This window comes from Leptonychotes weddellii, chromosome 5 (assembly GCF_054177405.1).
Source record: "Leptonychotes weddellii isolate Sample4059 chromosome 5, ASM5417740v2, whole genome shotgun sequence".
Lineage (NCBI taxonomy): Eukaryota > Metazoa > Chordata > Mammalia > Carnivora > Phocidae > Leptonychotes > Leptonychotes weddellii.
The window spans coordinates 58,387,804-58,404,591 of record NC_138373.1 but is presented as its reverse complement, the minus strand read 5'-3'; the positions used below and the strand labels follow the sequence as shown (position 1 = coordinate 58,404,591).

General features: G+C 38.3%; 1 protein-coding gene across 4 annotated transcripts in view; it reads left to right on the top strand.

The window, feature by feature from the left end:
- ODAD2 (outer dynein arm docking complex subunit 2) overlaps window positions 1-16,788 on the top strand; it is a 175,852-nt gene that overhangs the window by 42,777 nt on the left and 116,287 nt on the right. For all 4 annotated transcript variants that reach the window (XM_081820782.1, XM_081820781.1, XM_006739479.3 and 1 more), the window contains 2 exons: window positions 12,440-12,586; window positions 12,981-13,190. In XM_081820782.1, coding sequence (XP_081676908.1) covers window positions 12,440-12,586; window positions 12,981-13,190 — 357 coding nt within the window. The remainder of the gene's footprint in view (window positions 1-12,439; window positions 12,587-12,980; window positions 13,191-16,788) is intronic.

Below are 16,788 nucleotides of genomic sequence, written 5' to 3'. Positions count from 1 at the left end.
AAACAGGCCAGTTGATGAGGAGGCTTTGGTGTGGGGCAGATTGAGTTTGAAGAGAGTGAAATACCCAAGGAGAAATGTCCATGCCATAGTTGGAAATAAAGGACTGAAGCTCACAGTCTTCATTAGAAATCGAACTACTGCTTCAGAAACCAGGGGAATGAATGAGCACGTGGAGCATATGGGCTTATTTTTGGCTTTTTATTCGAGACTGAATATGACTAATCAGAAAGTAGCTGCTTCCCATTCGAGTTAGTACGACCAAGGCAATATTTTTAGATCAGAATTCCAATGTTATCCCAATGGTAGTCTTTCCTTAAGGATTAGTTTGCCATCTTACTAACAGATTGCTTCATTGGCCTTTTTTTAAAAACAAATCTTAAAGAAAGTAACATTTTATTTGGTAATTTTATGCAACTAGCCAGTAGATAAAAAAAGATTAATTAAAGAAAGATAAATAGCAAAGTTTGAAGCAAAAAGAGAAAAATGTTTAGTTTCCTTCCAGTTGAAAGCTCCTACACACTAAAACCAAAAGTGATCTAGCCATGAAGTTGGGAAACAATGCCCTTTTTAATGTAAATTCACAAATGGGATATCATTCTTGAATCTGAGATCCGTGCGATCGTTGTCCCTGGGTCCCAGGGGGATGGTGATGTTGTCTGGCCATGTGTCACTCAGTGGAGAGTGGCCAGTGTAGGCTGCTGAGTGGCAGCATATGATCTCAGCTGGGCATCACCACACATCTATCCTCTTTCCCCACCCACCGTGTGTTGGTGCGGGGGAGTGCCTAATTTTTTTATTGTATTTGAGCAAATTCATGAAACACTGGTGTTGATTTCACCTTGCATGTGAGCCAGGGGTCTTGCTAATTAGTCTTCTGTTATGTATCCACAAATTCAGATTTCTCAGGCCCTGAAAAGTGACGGTACTTGGTGGCTCCCCCCCACCCCCAGCTTAGCCGTGACATCTACTTCACCGTGACATCTCAGAGAATCACATCAGAAATTCCACAGGGCTTCCCAAGAGACACTGCAGGCTCTGTCCTTGGCATGTTTTGGATTTCCCCTCTGGAAGGGGATTCACCGCAGAGACATTTTGGAAACTTTAAAACCTTTGTTAAAGACTACTTTTGTGGCATTCAGTTCCTTAATGATCTTTCAGGAACTGATTAAAAACATACATACACACACACACACACACACACAACCACCTTAATTGGTTAAAGAGTTCTTCTAAGTGGTAATTGGGAGTTATAGGATTTTTCATTGCAGGAATTTGATGTACTTTGCAATCAATTACAGTTAATTAAATTCCTTTCCCATTACTCGGGTTTTGGGTATGGGGGGCAGGTAGTGTGATCCTTGTTTCACTGGTGGAAAAGCTGAGAAATAGTTCACTCTGGGCCACACACAAGGCGAGGCGGCTGCGGGCCAGGCTGGTGTCCCGGCTTCTATCTTTACTGCCTGTTGCCTGGTTATTCTGTCCCTCTGTCAAGAAACTCAGGGTCCAGACGGCCTGCAGGCCTTGCTATTGTATGCTCCTATTTTCTCTCTCGCTTGGTTTTCTTCGTTTGAGTAAGAGACTAATTAAACAGGGAGCATTTCTTAACAAAGGAATTCAATGTTCATTTTTGGAAGGCAGTATGAGAGTGTACTCTTTTGCTAAATTAAAGAGACGGAGAAGACTGTGATAGGACAGTTTTATTCATGTTCAACATACTCTTTAAAAAATGGAAAATGGTGGCCACTGTTTATATATCAAATAAACGCCAGTAGTTAGAAAGGAAAATTACTCCCACCTTCCTGAGAAACAGTCTTAAGTTAATACATATAGTGTTGCATTGATGTGGGTTAAATTTAAAAGAAAATGTCTCCATGACAAAAAAAGAGTAGGAGGAGTTTTGTACTTAAAAACAAAACAAAACAAAACAAAACAAGACTAGCTGTTATAAATCATAAGATATTTTAAATTGCATCATCTAAAAAATTTCTTAGTAGAGTTTGCATTTATGCAAACTTACTCTTAAATAATGCAGTGTAAGTCATGAACATATTTTAAGTATTTGGATTACTTGAAATGTGTGTAACTTGTATGTCCATATATTGCCCACAAAAAAATTGTCCCTTTTTTATGACAAAGGAGGTAATGGAAGTGATGGAGAGGCTTCTCATCTCCACAGAGGAATCTATATTCTACAGATAAACTAATAAGCTTTTTAGTGTTTGAGCTATAAATTCTTTTTGCCCCTTGGCTCTCATAAACAAACAAGAGTGGAGAAGGGCAAAGATAATTGGCCAAGTATGATAAAGTAACACTACTGAATCATAACAGTTTATACCATTAGCTAGCAATGTACAACCACATCAACTTACCTACTGAAAAATGACATTAAAAATCTCAAGGGAAGTTTCTTAAGCTTTAACTCATTCATCCATCCATCCATCCATCCATCCATCCATCCATCCATCAATGCATACTGTGAGCTCCCCCAGCTTAGAGTATAATGATACAATATTACACATTGCCCATCTAGCTAGTCATAAGATTTTTGATTGGAAAGAATTTTGCTAAGTTTTATGTGCCATTCTGTTCAGTTTTACGTAATCTGAAAATGTAATCAGTCTTTTGGGGGAATTTGTTGCCTGATGTGTTTGTAGCAACACTATATAGTTTGTTCCTCAAAGTATGCTTTCCCCCAAATTTATTTGAGAGGCTAAATAAATTGTAGAAAAGTAGCGTTGCCTAGTTCCCAGTTTACATAATGCTCTAGGCTGCTTTACTTTTTATTTTAAAAACACATATTCATGTCCTATTATAGAAATTTGAGCACACTGAAGAATACATAAATAGAAGAGTTCAGGAGTAAAAGGTACCAGATTTGGTATAAGTGATCTTTTCATTTTATAGACTTCCATTGTGTATACTTCCACTGTACTTATTATTAGAAGTTGCATATTTGTAGGAAAAGTATTAAGCTCCGGGTCCCTTTTTGGTCCACTAGCCTTTGCCATTCCCACTGGCAAGGGCTGTAGCTCCTTTCCCAGCTCCTGCCCCCTGGGTGGGTGTGGCTGGCTGTGGCCTCCTGGTATTTCTGTGACATGCAGGGCTTAGCAGAAGCTTCTAGTTCTTCCTTATTTCCCTTCTGTATTTAAATTACTAAAATCTTATAAAAATAATACATTAACATATGCCCTTGGTAAAATTTAAGCAATGCAAAAGAATAACAGGGAAAGCCCCCTTCTAGATGTTTCTGTGTATATACATACACCTATATAATTTTTATACACAAAATGAAGTCATACTATTTGTTATGCTACAGTGTGCCTTTGATATTAAATGTGTTCTTGGTGATCTTCCATATCCGCCTCAGTCCTTTTAATTACCACGTAGTATTTTACTATATGTATCTATCAATAACTTATGTAACAGTCCCCTTACCGGTAACATTTTGTCTTGTCCCCCAAATCAATTTTTATTATTACAACATTGCTGCAGCAAATATGTTTACGTATTCTTTGGATATGTAGCCTATTTCTGTAGGATAGATTCTTTGAAGTGGAGTTGCTTGGATCAAAGAGTATGGACATTTAAAATTTTGATAGTTCTAATGGGACGGTATTATTCAATGGGTACAAGTGTTAGTTTCACAAGAAGCTCTAGAGAGCTGTGCAACATAGTTAACGACATTGCATTGTACATTTAAAAGATGTAAGAGGGTATTTGATCTCATGGTAAGTGTAAATACCACAAAAAGGGAGGAGGCATAAGAAAACTTTTGGAGGTGATGGATGTGTCTGTTACCTTGATTGTGGGGATGGTTTGACAGGTGTACACATAAGTCCAAGCTCATTAAATTGGTTACATTAAATATGTGCAGTTTTTTGCATATCAATTCCACCTCAGGAAAGCTATTTTAAACAAGAAAATATACGCACAGTGAAGTGTGATAAGTACTCCACCAAAATTTTTTAAATTTAAAGGAAAGTAATGAAAAGTAAGAAACCAACCAAGCTTGGTTTGTATTTAAAAAAAAAAATGTTTTTAATAGCTCCTTACACAAAGCAAATGTCAATATACACTTAATTAATAATATACCAGTGATTTCCAACCTTGAATGCAGAATGAAATCAGCAAGCCTCCTAAAAACAAAACAAAACAAAGCAAAGACCCCCGATGCCCAAGTAACATTCATGGAAGTTTTAAACGAATTGGTCTGAAGTGGGGTCTAGGCATTGATTATGTTTAAAATCTTTCCAGGGTATTAAAATTGTTTGTCTAGAAATAAGATTCTTTGTTACAAATTCTCACTAATCTACAGTCTTTTTTTATTTCTTATTTTGGCTAATTCCAATTGGGGAGGGAATGTATCGTGTGTGAATTTGCATATTCCTGATTACTAGTGAGGTTGATAAATCTTTTCATGTGTCTAATAACCATTGTATTGTATACCTTCCCTATTCTTCTGTGGTTGTCTTTTGATTCTTAATGCAAATTAATCCTTTGTTATATTATTTGCAAATATTTTCTCTCAGTTTGTCATGTCTTTTTATCTACTCTTCTGTTTGAAAACTTTAAAATTGTACATTAATAACTATACTGCCTTTCCTTCATGGCTATATTATAAAGTTTTGTGTCTTAGGAGCTAGGAAGGTTTTTCTGAAATCATTCCAAGAGAACAAAATTTTTTCTATTTCCTCCTGGTAGGTTTATAGCTTAAAAAAAAAATGTTCAGATCCTGAATCCATCTTGATGTCATTTTATGTGTAGTGTGAGGTTGGGATCTAATTTTCCTTTTTTTCTTTGATGGAGAGTCCATTGTTTCAACACAGATTATTGGCTCCTCCACTCTTTCAGTGATCTGAGATATTATGATATTGTCATCTCATATGTGAGAGTTTGTTTCTGGATCTTTCTCCGTTACATTGAGTTATTTGGATGCTCCTATGCCAGTTCCATGCTGTTTTAATTACTGTAACTTTGGTGTATTTTAATATTTGATTGGCCAGAGAGTTTTCTTAAATTTTTTAGAACTACTTTTTGCATATTTTCCATTCCAGATCATTTTTAGAAAAGTTGAAAATCAAATTAGAAAAAAACAAAAACCTCAAAAATGCTGTTGGGGATTTTGGTCAGTCTACATGAATTTATAAATTACTTTTGGATAAATTGCAATTTTTGTCAGGTTTTTATTTAAATTCCAGTTACTTAACCACAGTGTAATATTAGTTTCAGGTGTACAGCTTAGTGATTCAACACTTACATACAACACCAGGAGCTCATCGCAACAAATGCCCTCCTTAATCCCCATCCCCTACTTAACCCTTCCCTCCCACCCACCTCCCTTTGGGTAACAATAAGTTTGTTCTCTCTAGTTAAGAGTCTGTTTCTTAGTTTTCCTCCCCGCCCCCCTGCCATGTTCATTTGTTTTGTTTCTTAAATTCCACATATGAGTGAAATCATATGGTATCTGTCTTTCTCTGACTGACTTATTTCACTTAGCATTATACTCTCTCTCCATCCATGTTGTGGCAAATGGAAAGATTTCAGTCTTTGATGGCTGAGTAATATTCCATTGTATATATATACACACCATGTCTTCTTTACTTATTCATTAGTCAATGGACATTTGGACTCTTTCCATAATTTGGCTATTGTTGATAATGCTGCTATAAACATTGGAGAGCATGCACCCCTTCGGATCTGTATTTTTGTATCCTTTGGGTAAATACCTAGTAGTGCAATTGCTGGATCATAGGGTAGTTCTATTTTTAACTTTTTGAGGAACCTCCATGCTGTTTTCCAGAGTGGCTGAACCAGCTTGCATTCCCACCAACAGTGCAAGAGGATTCCCCTTTCTTCACATCCTTGCCAACATCTGTTGTTTCCTGTGTTGTTAATTTTATCTATTCTGACTGGTGTGAAGTGATATCTCATTGTAGTTTTGATTTGTATTTCCCTAATGATGAGTGATGTTGAACATCTTTTCATGTGTCTTTTGGCCATCTGGATGTCTTCTTTGGAGAAATGTCTGTCTGTATTTTCTGCCCATTTTTTGATTGGGTTATTTGTTTTCTGGGTGTTGAGTTTTATAAGTTCTTTATAGATTTTGGATACTAACTCTCTATCAAATATGTCATTTGTAAAAATCTTCCATTCCATAGGTTGCCTTTTAGTTTTATTGTTTCCTTCGCTGTGCAGAGGCTTTTTATTTTATTTTGATGAAATTCCAATAGTTTATTTTTGCTTTTCTTTTTCTTTCCTCAGGAGACATATCTAGTAAGAAGTTGCTACAGTTGATGTCAAAGGTTGCTGTCTGTGTTCTCCTCTAGGATTTTAATGGTTTCCTGCCTCACATTTAGGTCTTTAATCCATTTTGAATTTATTTCTGTGGATGGTATAAAAAAGTGGTCTACTTTCAATCTTTTGCATGTTACTATCCAGTTTTCCCAACACAGTTGAAGAGACTGTCTTTTTTCCATTGGATTTTTTTTATTATTATGTTATGTTAATCACCATACATTACATCATTAGTTTTTGATGCAGTGTTCCATGATTCATTGTTTGCGTATAACACCCAGTGCTCCATGCAGAATGTGCCCTCTTTAATACCCATCACCAGGCTAACCCATCCTCCCACCCCCCCTCCCCTCTAGAATCCTCAGTTTGTTTCTCAGAGTCCATTGTCTCTCATGGTTCGTCTCCCCCTCCGATTCTCCCCCCTTCATTCTTCCCCTCCTGCTATCTTCTTCTTCTTCTTTTTTTTTAACATATAATGTATTATTTGTTTCAGAGGTACAGATCTGTGATTCAGCAGCCTGGGGTGGGAGGGATGGGGTGGCTGGGTGATAGACATTGGGGAGGGTATGTGCTATGGTGAGTGCTGTGAATTGTCCATTGGATTTTCTTTCCTGTTGTATTTATTCAAGATTGTCGAAGATTAATTGACCATATAGTTGTGGGTCTGCAAATTTTAATAACATTCAGTTATCCTATTCAGCAACATGGTATGGCCATTCATTTATTTTTAAATTTGTATGTATTTTAGTAAAACTTAATAGCTTCTTTTCCATATATTTTCAACACATTTCTTGTGAGATTTACTCCTTGATATTTTTGTTATTATTATTTTACTAATACTGGCATGGGAACATTTTTCAAATTACACCTTTTGATTTGTTATTCTTAGTGTATGGGGGGAGTTACTCATTTTTGAATGTTGCCCTTATATCTAGTCACTTTATTGAGCTATTTCTATTAATTATCACAATTATTCAGTGTAGTCTTCTGAATTTTTTTAGGAAGGCAGTTATATTTGCTACAAATTTTTCCTCATTGCAATGACTAGGACATTCCAGCAGATTATCTATTTCTGTAAATGTTCCATGTCTATTTAAAAGGAATGTGTAGGGAATGCTTGCATTGTTCCGTACCCATTCCCAATAAAAATTCTCAGCAAACTTGTAATGCAACAGTCTGAGTCTAATTTCTTTTTTCTTCTGGCACAGTATTTTCTCATTTTCTTTCCTGGAGTTCTCTTGAGTCTGAGGCTTATGAGTGCTGAATCATTCAGTATAAAATCAGTTTGCAAATAAACAGAAGGCAAAGCAATGTATTTTACTACCTTGACTTACGTGGTCATATGCCACTCACTCTGAGCATTGACTTTTTTACCGTTTCTGATCCTGGGAGATGAAGAGTATCTGTAAGCCAACCTCTGTGCTGGGTGCCAGGGTCTCTGTCATCATCAATAAAATAGTCACTGGCGGGGCTTCACTTTTCTTGCTCTCTGAGTGGCATGTCTGGAGGAAAAAAGTGCTGAGAACCTTGAAAGCCAGCTGGATGGCAGTGTGATGGCTGTGTCACCTCCCCGGGTCTCACCCACTGCCCCTTGAGTGCAGACAGCAGGGAACAGAAAAGGGGCTTCCACTCCTGATTGTGCCTCTGCCTGCCTTCTTACCTTGCTGTCACCATGTGGGACCCTGACAGGAAGCTCCGAATGATGGCCCTGTGAGCATGTAGCCCACCAGAGTTTCGTCCACTAGCTTGATGGTATCTTACCTTTTCTGAACCACGTTACTTGAAGTCTTTATGACACATAATGAGTCACCTTGACCTCTTAATCCCAGTTACCTCTTCTCTGGATAGCTGCAGTAACCTGCATGGTCTCCACATGTCCCATTTGCCCCTTCCTTGCAGGGGCCTCTTCAGCCGGAGTGATCTTTTAAAAATGTACTCAACTCATGTGAGTCCTCCCTCTCTGCCCCAAAACAACACCCTTGACTATTTCCTAACAATCTTGAATAAAGATTAAAATCCTCAACCTGGCCTATGGGCCCAGCAGATTCCTTTGTCCACCTAGATTTTCAGCTTGTCTTGGACCATTTGCCACTCACGCTCCGGGGCTCAGCCACACTGGCCTTCGTGAGGTCTTAAACAGGCCATGTTCCCCTCCTCCGTAGGGCTTTACACGTACTGTTTCCTCTGACTGGCATGCCTTTCATCACGTCCCTCCTCCTCCACCAGGGAAGGCTCCCACTCTGTCCGCACCTCAGTCCAGACATGCTTTCCTCAGGGAAACCTTTCCTGAGGTCCTGGCCCAAAGTCCCCTATTGCAAGCTTCCATAGCTGCTCTGTGTTGCTCTCCCATATTAGCACTTCCTAAAGTTTTCATTTATTTGGATGGGCTTCAAATATTAAAATCTTTCTTCTCCACAAAACTTGATGAGCTCCACAAGGCAAAGACCAGGTCTGTTTTTGTCTATCAGGATGTCTTTAGTTCCTGGCATCGGACTCGGTGAATAATAAGTGTGCAAATTTGTTGAATGAAAGAATAAAATAGTGGTTGGAGGCAGCTTGCTCCCTCATTTAGTCTCGAATACATTCGTCATCTCAATTTTTCGTAAATGTTTATTTCTCTGTTATCAGCAGTGAGGGGGGTGGAGGTAGGTATTAGTCTATATACCAGATACGGTAATACTTTTTTATTTCAAATATTTTATTTAAAAAAAGAGAAACATTATTTAGAAAAGTGTCCTCTACTGACTTTCTCTTTCCAAAAGAAAATTTGAGGAAAATGAAGGAAAGTAACATTTATTCAACTTTTGCACGTTGGAAACGTGATTTTGACAATAAACAAATGTCTCCGGTCATAGAAAAGAATGCAAACTGCAAAGTATCCGAAGGCTGACAGAGCCTGGAGATGTCTGAGAAGAAGCAGGGGCGGGAAGACGATGAGCAAAAGACTAGTACTAATTTAAGAAGTGGAAAAGCTCATTGGAGGCATTCTTCAAAACCCTTCAGAAGCTAGTAAAATAATGTTTTACTATGTTTTCTCCAGCTCTTAAAACTTCACAAATGCAAATACGTGATAAAATGTGAAAATAAGTATTGGCAACTCATTACACTCTCAGAGGAGATTTTATTGAAAAATAAGCATATTTGCACTGCTTCTCCGTAGTAAGATGTTTATGGCATCTGGTCAAAGTAGAACAAACATTCGAAAATCCTTTGACATAGCTGGTATTTAAAGAATAGCAATTGGCTAACATTTGTGGCTCTGTATGTTGAATATTTTGGCTCCCATCCTCTGGTATTCATTCTGAAAGATTTATAATCCTTTGGGGAGTGTGGTCAGTGACAAGAGTAGAACTAAATCCTGAAATGTGGAAAAACTAACTTTCCCTAATATAAAACTGTTCTAAAAAAATCTCTCAAGCCTATGAATATGTTTCCAGATTTTCAGAAAAAGCTGATGATTTACAGAATTTTTTTTTCTATAAGGATCTAACTTCTTAATGATAAATGTAAATTTTCCATCCTTTGGCTTCAAAATTGGCTTAGAGATAACTCAGAAAAATATAACCTCTTACCTTTTGGGCATCTACTGCAATCACACAACTCTTTAAAAATGTTATGTCATTGGTTATGATGCATATGATGAAATAAAGCACAAAAGATAGAAATAATCTACAAGAGAAAAATTTAGGAGACCTCGAAATGAAATAGGAAACATGACTGTGTCGAATGTGTAAGTAGAAAAATGCTACCAAAGAAAATACGATGCAAGAATAGCAGTCAAGAAGGTCCTTGATCATGAGCAACTGAGAATGCCAGGACAGGACATTCTCCTTCAGAGTTTGATGTGTGTGGGTGGACTCTCTTGGCCTGACTGAGGCATGACATGATTTTTGACATTTTCTCCCTTTCAAGTCACACTTGAGTCTGAAGCCACTGCCTAAGAACTCTTCTATCTGAAGCTCCTGGTTTGCATTTTTAAACTTTTAAAGTGGGAGCCCAGCTCTGCTCCTTCGGGTACCCCAGGGGAACTTTCTGGCTCCTTTTAACCCATTTAAATTCAGCAAAAGAGCCTTGTTAAATAATTCTCTCTCTTTCTCTCTCTCTCTTTTTTTTTTCCTTTTTTCTATATTATTTTCTTGAATTATGGTTAGCATTTAGATTCCTCTTTATGGTTTATTAAATATCTGCCTTCTCTTTTTCTAAAAGTAAGGCACTAGAAGTGCTAATGTGTGTGTTTGTGGGGGGGTTCTATGCCCCCCAAACAAGGGAGATTATAAAATTGAAAGGAATAAGTGAAGGATTTACTATTTTATGTTTCAAAACCAACTGTAGGACAATTGGTGGTGTTAAAAATTTCTCTCAATATTGAGAAAAAGACATTAAAAGTTGTAAGAACAAAATTCACTATTTTCAATGTAAATAATAAAATGAAGGCTTATGCCATTCTCAATTTAATCTTGAATATAGAGGACAACCTGGGTTGCCCAGAAAGAAAATTAGTATGGAAAACAGACGTTGACAGTGGTCTCAGCACGGGATAGTGGTTTGTAACATTTTTAGAGATGTAGAGGGATTTTTCTGAAAGGGTTAAGAGGAAAGGCTGAAGTCTAAACCTCTCCATCTTTTTGATACTTGCCCTTTTATAATCCCACTTCAGCCTCTCATTTTAAAAGTAACACATTGTGTTGAACTCACGAGAGGATTTGCGTGTGTGCGTGTGTGATATGAAAGAGGGGGTTGGGCAGCTTGAATATAATTTCCATTTTTGTGCTAAGTGTATATATTATATCTATGAACATGTATATACAATAGATATAGCAATATAAAGTAATAATTAGCAAATGAGAATAAACATAATTTGTAGGTGTCTTTCCTCAAAAAGGAGAGAGATTTGAGGACATTCATACTATGTTTTGATTTTTTTTTTAAGATGTTATTTATTTATTTGACAGAGAGAGCGAGCACAAGCACGGGGAGCAGCAGGGAGAGGGAGAAGCAGGCTCCCCACTGAGCAGGGGGCCCAGTGTGGGACTCGATCCCAGGACCCTGGGATCATGACCTGAGCCGAAGGCAGACGCTGAACCGACTGAGCCACCCAGGCGCCCCTATACTATGTTTTGAGGTTGAGATCCGTGGCCATCTTTCATGAGCACCTTTTACAAAAATAGTTTATTCTTAGCTCTGTTAGAAATATTGCTCTTGTGTCTTATGAACTATTTCAGAGCTTATACTGGAACTCTTATTTACCATCCAGTCTTAATAGCAGAAGTAAGATGTACTATGCTGTGTCCTTCAGAAGATTTGCAAAGCATTAATGATGGGTGGACATTGCTTAAGAATTCCTGCAATGAATTCTGATTATAATTTCCTGGCAGGTCTGTTTCACTGATCAATCATTAATTTTTTTTTTAAATCTCCCAGATTGTTTTATCTTAAAGGAGCCATTCCCCACTACCCTTGACATCTGGTGATCAGCTAAGCAGACGTTGATTGCATGATTCTCTTCATTGGGCCAGCATTGTGCTCACCATACTGAAGGCTTCTTTTTTTTGTCCTTTATCCACACACTGAGTCATCTGCAGTTCTTAGTGGAATCGCCTCCTCCTTCCCAACCCCACGGCTCTTCTCCCACTTACGCCCCCACCCCAGCAGGGATCATCATACCGCTTCCCTCATGGTTTCCCTTTCTCCAGGTTTCCCCTGTTCCAGACTGTTCTACATACATCTGTGAGAATCATTTCCAGACACGGTTTGGATTGCACAGTACTCTGTTCAAGAACTACAGGGACTGCCTGTTACCTCGACATAAAACTTACATTCCTCAGTGGATCTCTCAAGGCTTGCCCCTCGGCTCTCTTTAATGTACTAATACCGCCTAATGCCCAAGCTGTTTAAAGCAGACAGACCACCTTTAAATGTTGACTCTTAATTGGAATAACGTTTTATGATACTCTGTAAAGCTTTCTCATGCTTCAACTCTACATGATTCATTTGACAAATTATAACCCACTCGGAGAACTTAAAGAAAGTTAATGTACCATATATGGGGAGACACATTTCCCAGTTCATGGATTCATAACCATGAAGTAAATATCTATGGAAGCATGATCTTATTTAACCTTTCTGTGGCCTTGCACCTTTGTAGGGAGGAAATCAGATAGCTACAGTGATTGCATTGTGCTCATTGAAGGATTTCAACTTAGCGCAGGAGACCTGCCAGTTGGCAATCAGGGATGTCGGAGGCCTTGAAGTTTTGATAAATTTACTTGATACAGACGAAGTCAAATGTAAGGTGAGTGGCTTACCTTACATGGTGACAAACCTCGTTCATACCTCCATGTGCTTCCCTTTTTACTGATACATATCTGTCACTTCTGCTTCGTTCTTGTCTTTGCCTGCTACCTCACTGATAACTTGCTCCTTCGGCTGTTCGCTGTTCTTCTCTTCACGGCTGTTCTTGTTTATCTTCTGGTTCTTTTCCATTAGTATGTGCTTCTTAAATGATGAATGTTTGTCGGCATAATTGAAGGAAAATGAGGCTATGGGTAACACCTGGGAATACAAAGTATTTCCGTAAAAAACTTCACTGGGGAAGGATTTGAGGCAGACTTGGAATTTTTAAAACTCCAGCACTGGTTATACATTAAGCACTTATTTTCACCTCTAACTTCTATTTTCTCATTTAGATTGGTTCATTAAAAATCCTGAAGGAAATCAGTCATAATCCTCAAATCAGACGTAATATTGTTGACCTTGGGGGCTTACCAATTATGGTTAATATACTTGATTCTCCACATAAGAGTCTGAAATGCCTGGCAGCTGAGACAATCGCAAATGTTGCCAAGTTTAGAAGAGCCCGGCAGGCAGTGAGACGCCACGGGGGCATCGCCAAACTGGTGAGTACTGCTGACATCGTCATCAGCACACCCCTTGCCACCGAAATGTCAACTCCTTGTTGTCCTTCCTGGCCACTCCCGGACGTTGAATAACCATATGTGTGTTCTGGGAACCTTCTTTTTGTATAACGTCCTCGAAAAGTATTGTTGTATATTTACATTAGCAACTGGCCAGAAAATATGTCTGATCTTATTTTTCAAAGAAACGTACGTTTAATAAAGAGATGTAATTTGCACCTACCGCACTGGTGGGGATACATTCGTGTGTGTGTGTGTGCAGTGTTAGTGAGGGGGTGGAGACCCCCCTGGAAAGCGCTCTGGTAGTCCATGCTCTCCGCCGTGGTGACCTCACCTTGAGGACTGCCCCCCAAGGAGACCGTCAGAGCTGTAGACCCTTATTCATCTCATTGTTACTTATAAGGGTGACAACTGAAAACAGCATGTTTACAATATGAGAGCAGTAAAATCATATGAAGTATGTCTCTAGGAAACATGTAGAGTCAGCTATCAATATTGCATTTTTGAAGTCTATTTAGTAGCAAGGAATAAACGTATGTATAATATTATATAAAACTCTGACAGGATCAAAAACTGATTGACACCTATGATCCCAATTTTCAGAGACCTACCTCACAAGTATATAACAGCTTTTTCATAAAAACATGTGAAATAAATACACAAAATTGTCCACAGGGGTTTCCTCTGAAATAACTACCAATTTTTCTTCATATTTTCCCACATTTGCCAATTTGTTGTATTACTTTTATAATTTAAAACATGGTTATATCAAAAACTATCACTGAAAGAAATAAGTGAGTTTCTGCTCAATACTCATGTGAAGAAAATACAGTGCAATATGGAAGTGCATTTTCATCCACCTTCGGAAGGACCAGGTAGATCTTGTGTTCCTCCTACAGCTTTTACCATACTGGATGGTCTCCACTTCTGACTTTAAGCTCCTTAAGGTGAGAGACATGTCTTATTCATCTCAGTGTCGTTTGCAGCACTTAACCCAGTACCTTACACATATGAAGGGTTAATAAATATGTATTGAATCAATATGCATTTAATGGGAATGCATACACAGGGAAATGTGTTCAGAAATTAAGAGATTCTGTGTACAGATTTCCTTGACTTACCGTGGAGTTATATGTCCCAATAAACCCATTATAAGTTGAAAATATTGTAATTTGAAATGCATTTAATACACCTAATCTTCTGAACATCATAGATTAGCCTTGCCCGCCTTAAACATGCTCAGAATACTTCTATCTATAACCCTATAGTTGGGCAAAATCATCTAACACAAAGCCTATTTTATAATAAAGTACTGATATCTCCTGTAATCTATCAAATACTGCTCTGAAAGTGAAAACAGAAGAGCTGTTTGGGTACAGAATGGTTGTAAGTATACCGGTCGTTTACCCTTGTGATGGTGTGGCTGACAGAGCTGAGGCTCGCTGTTGCTGCTACCCAGCATCGCAAGAGTGTAACATACATATCGCTAGATCGGAAGATCAAAATTCCAAGTAGGAGTTCTACTGAATGGATACCACTTCCACACCATGGTAAAGTTGAAAAATCTTAAGTTGAACCATCGTAAATTGGGGACTGTCTGAATTCGCTTGTAATCTATAGAGCACTATAGAATGTAATTATTTGCTTTGAAAATAAGACACATGACTGGATGGATGGATAAGTAGACGGTTAGCTATGTGATAAAACAAATATGATAATGTTAATTATAGAATCTAGGTGGTATATACATGATTTGCTGTATAATTACCATACAGTTCTTTCAGCCTTTTTGTATGTTTGAAATTTTTTCATAATGAAATGTTGGGGGAAAGGTAATTATTACTATGATTATCAGTATTCTGCTTAACTAATGAAGTCATACAGTAGGCTGATGTGGCTGTCTGCTGGAATTTCTCACATTAAATTATAAGAATGAATAATGTAACTTAAAACTAAACTTTATTTTTATGGGAGTCTTATATATCACATTCAGGGAACTAGAATTTGGACAATTGCACTTACTCAGTAAATTAAATAATGCCACACATTTTAATATAATCTTAAGTGATAGCTAAATTAGGAACAGGAAGTGCAGTGATGGATCAGGCATTAATAGACTTGTAATTGCTAGGTTGAGAACACATCTGGGAAAGATCAGGATTAGGGACCCATTTTTGGTTTGCTAACTATGTGAGGGTAGGTGACATACAGATATGAGTCCCCAGCCAAAACTGGAAATGAGGGAGATCACTCAGTGCAGAGCAGTGGGCCAGTTATGACATCAGAGCAAGGGAATGGAGGTCAGAATCAGAGCAGGCAAGAGGGCACTGGCCACAGTGGGGTTTGGGAGCTTAGATGGAGGTCAGTCTCTGAAGAGGCACACCCAGTAGAAACCTGGACAGAAGACAGGAAGTCTGAGCAAGCAGGGAGAATGTATCCAGGCAAGAAAAGATTGTAAGATTCAGTGCTGTTACTCCTGTGGCCAGTTTCCACATTCCTCTGGATGTATGGTGTACTTGACCCTTTCACTGAAAACCATTTTAAACATTTCTTGAAATGTCAGGTATAAAAACGTAGGTGGCAGGAACATCAATGTAAATAAACATATGTCCCTGACTACAATGAATGTCCACCTGAGTGTCCACCTGACTCAAGGCAGTCCCACCAGATTTCTCTCCCAGGAAATTGGAATTAGGAATCAGAGGCTCTACTTAGTCTGACTACTCTTTTCTAAACTCAGGGTTGGTGGTCATGATTATGTGGACATTGCATGGAATCTGGCCTGCAGAGAGAGAAGAATGGAGTAGACATGCATAGGATAAAGACAGCCCTGGGAGCCCTGGCTTCACTTCCTCTATGGAGCACCCTCACCTACTGCTGTTTCTATATAAATTGCCTTTCCCTTAAGGTCTCCAGTGACTTTGGTTATTGCAAAGAAAAGAAAGGATCCTGGCAGCTATGCCATGTGGATTGGTTGGTTTCAATAGTACAGGGAGAGAGCCATATCCTCTGAAGAGGTCTCATGGTTTTAAGAATATACAGGCCATTCAGTTCTCGTTAGAAAGTTCTAATGGCTTTAGGGAGCCTAGTTTTCTGAGATACCAGGGCTGAAGATGTAGTATACAAATCTTCCTAATGTAAATGTTACAGCCATATTAATACAGTCTTGATGAGATTAAATTTCTTGTGGGAAGAAAATATAAAGCCTCCCAAATCTGGAGGAAGGTATTTTGAAGGGTTTTGTTTCTTTGCTTTCATGGACTATGGTGTAGTATGAAAATTAATTCGTAAAAGTATTCTTATTTTTGATGGTGGTTAGCTTGGTAGCAGCCCTGTAGCTATTGCAGGATATGTTGTTTTATTTTATTTTATTTTTTTTTTATTTTTTTTTTATTCTTATGTTAATCCCCATACATTACATCATTAGTTCTAGATGAAGTGTTCCATGATTCATTGTTCGTGCACAACACCCAGTGCTCCATGCAGAACGTGCCCTCCTTAATACCCACCACCAGGCCAACCCATCCTCCCACCCCCCTCCCCTCTAGAACCCTCAGTTTGTTTTTCAGAGTCCATCTTC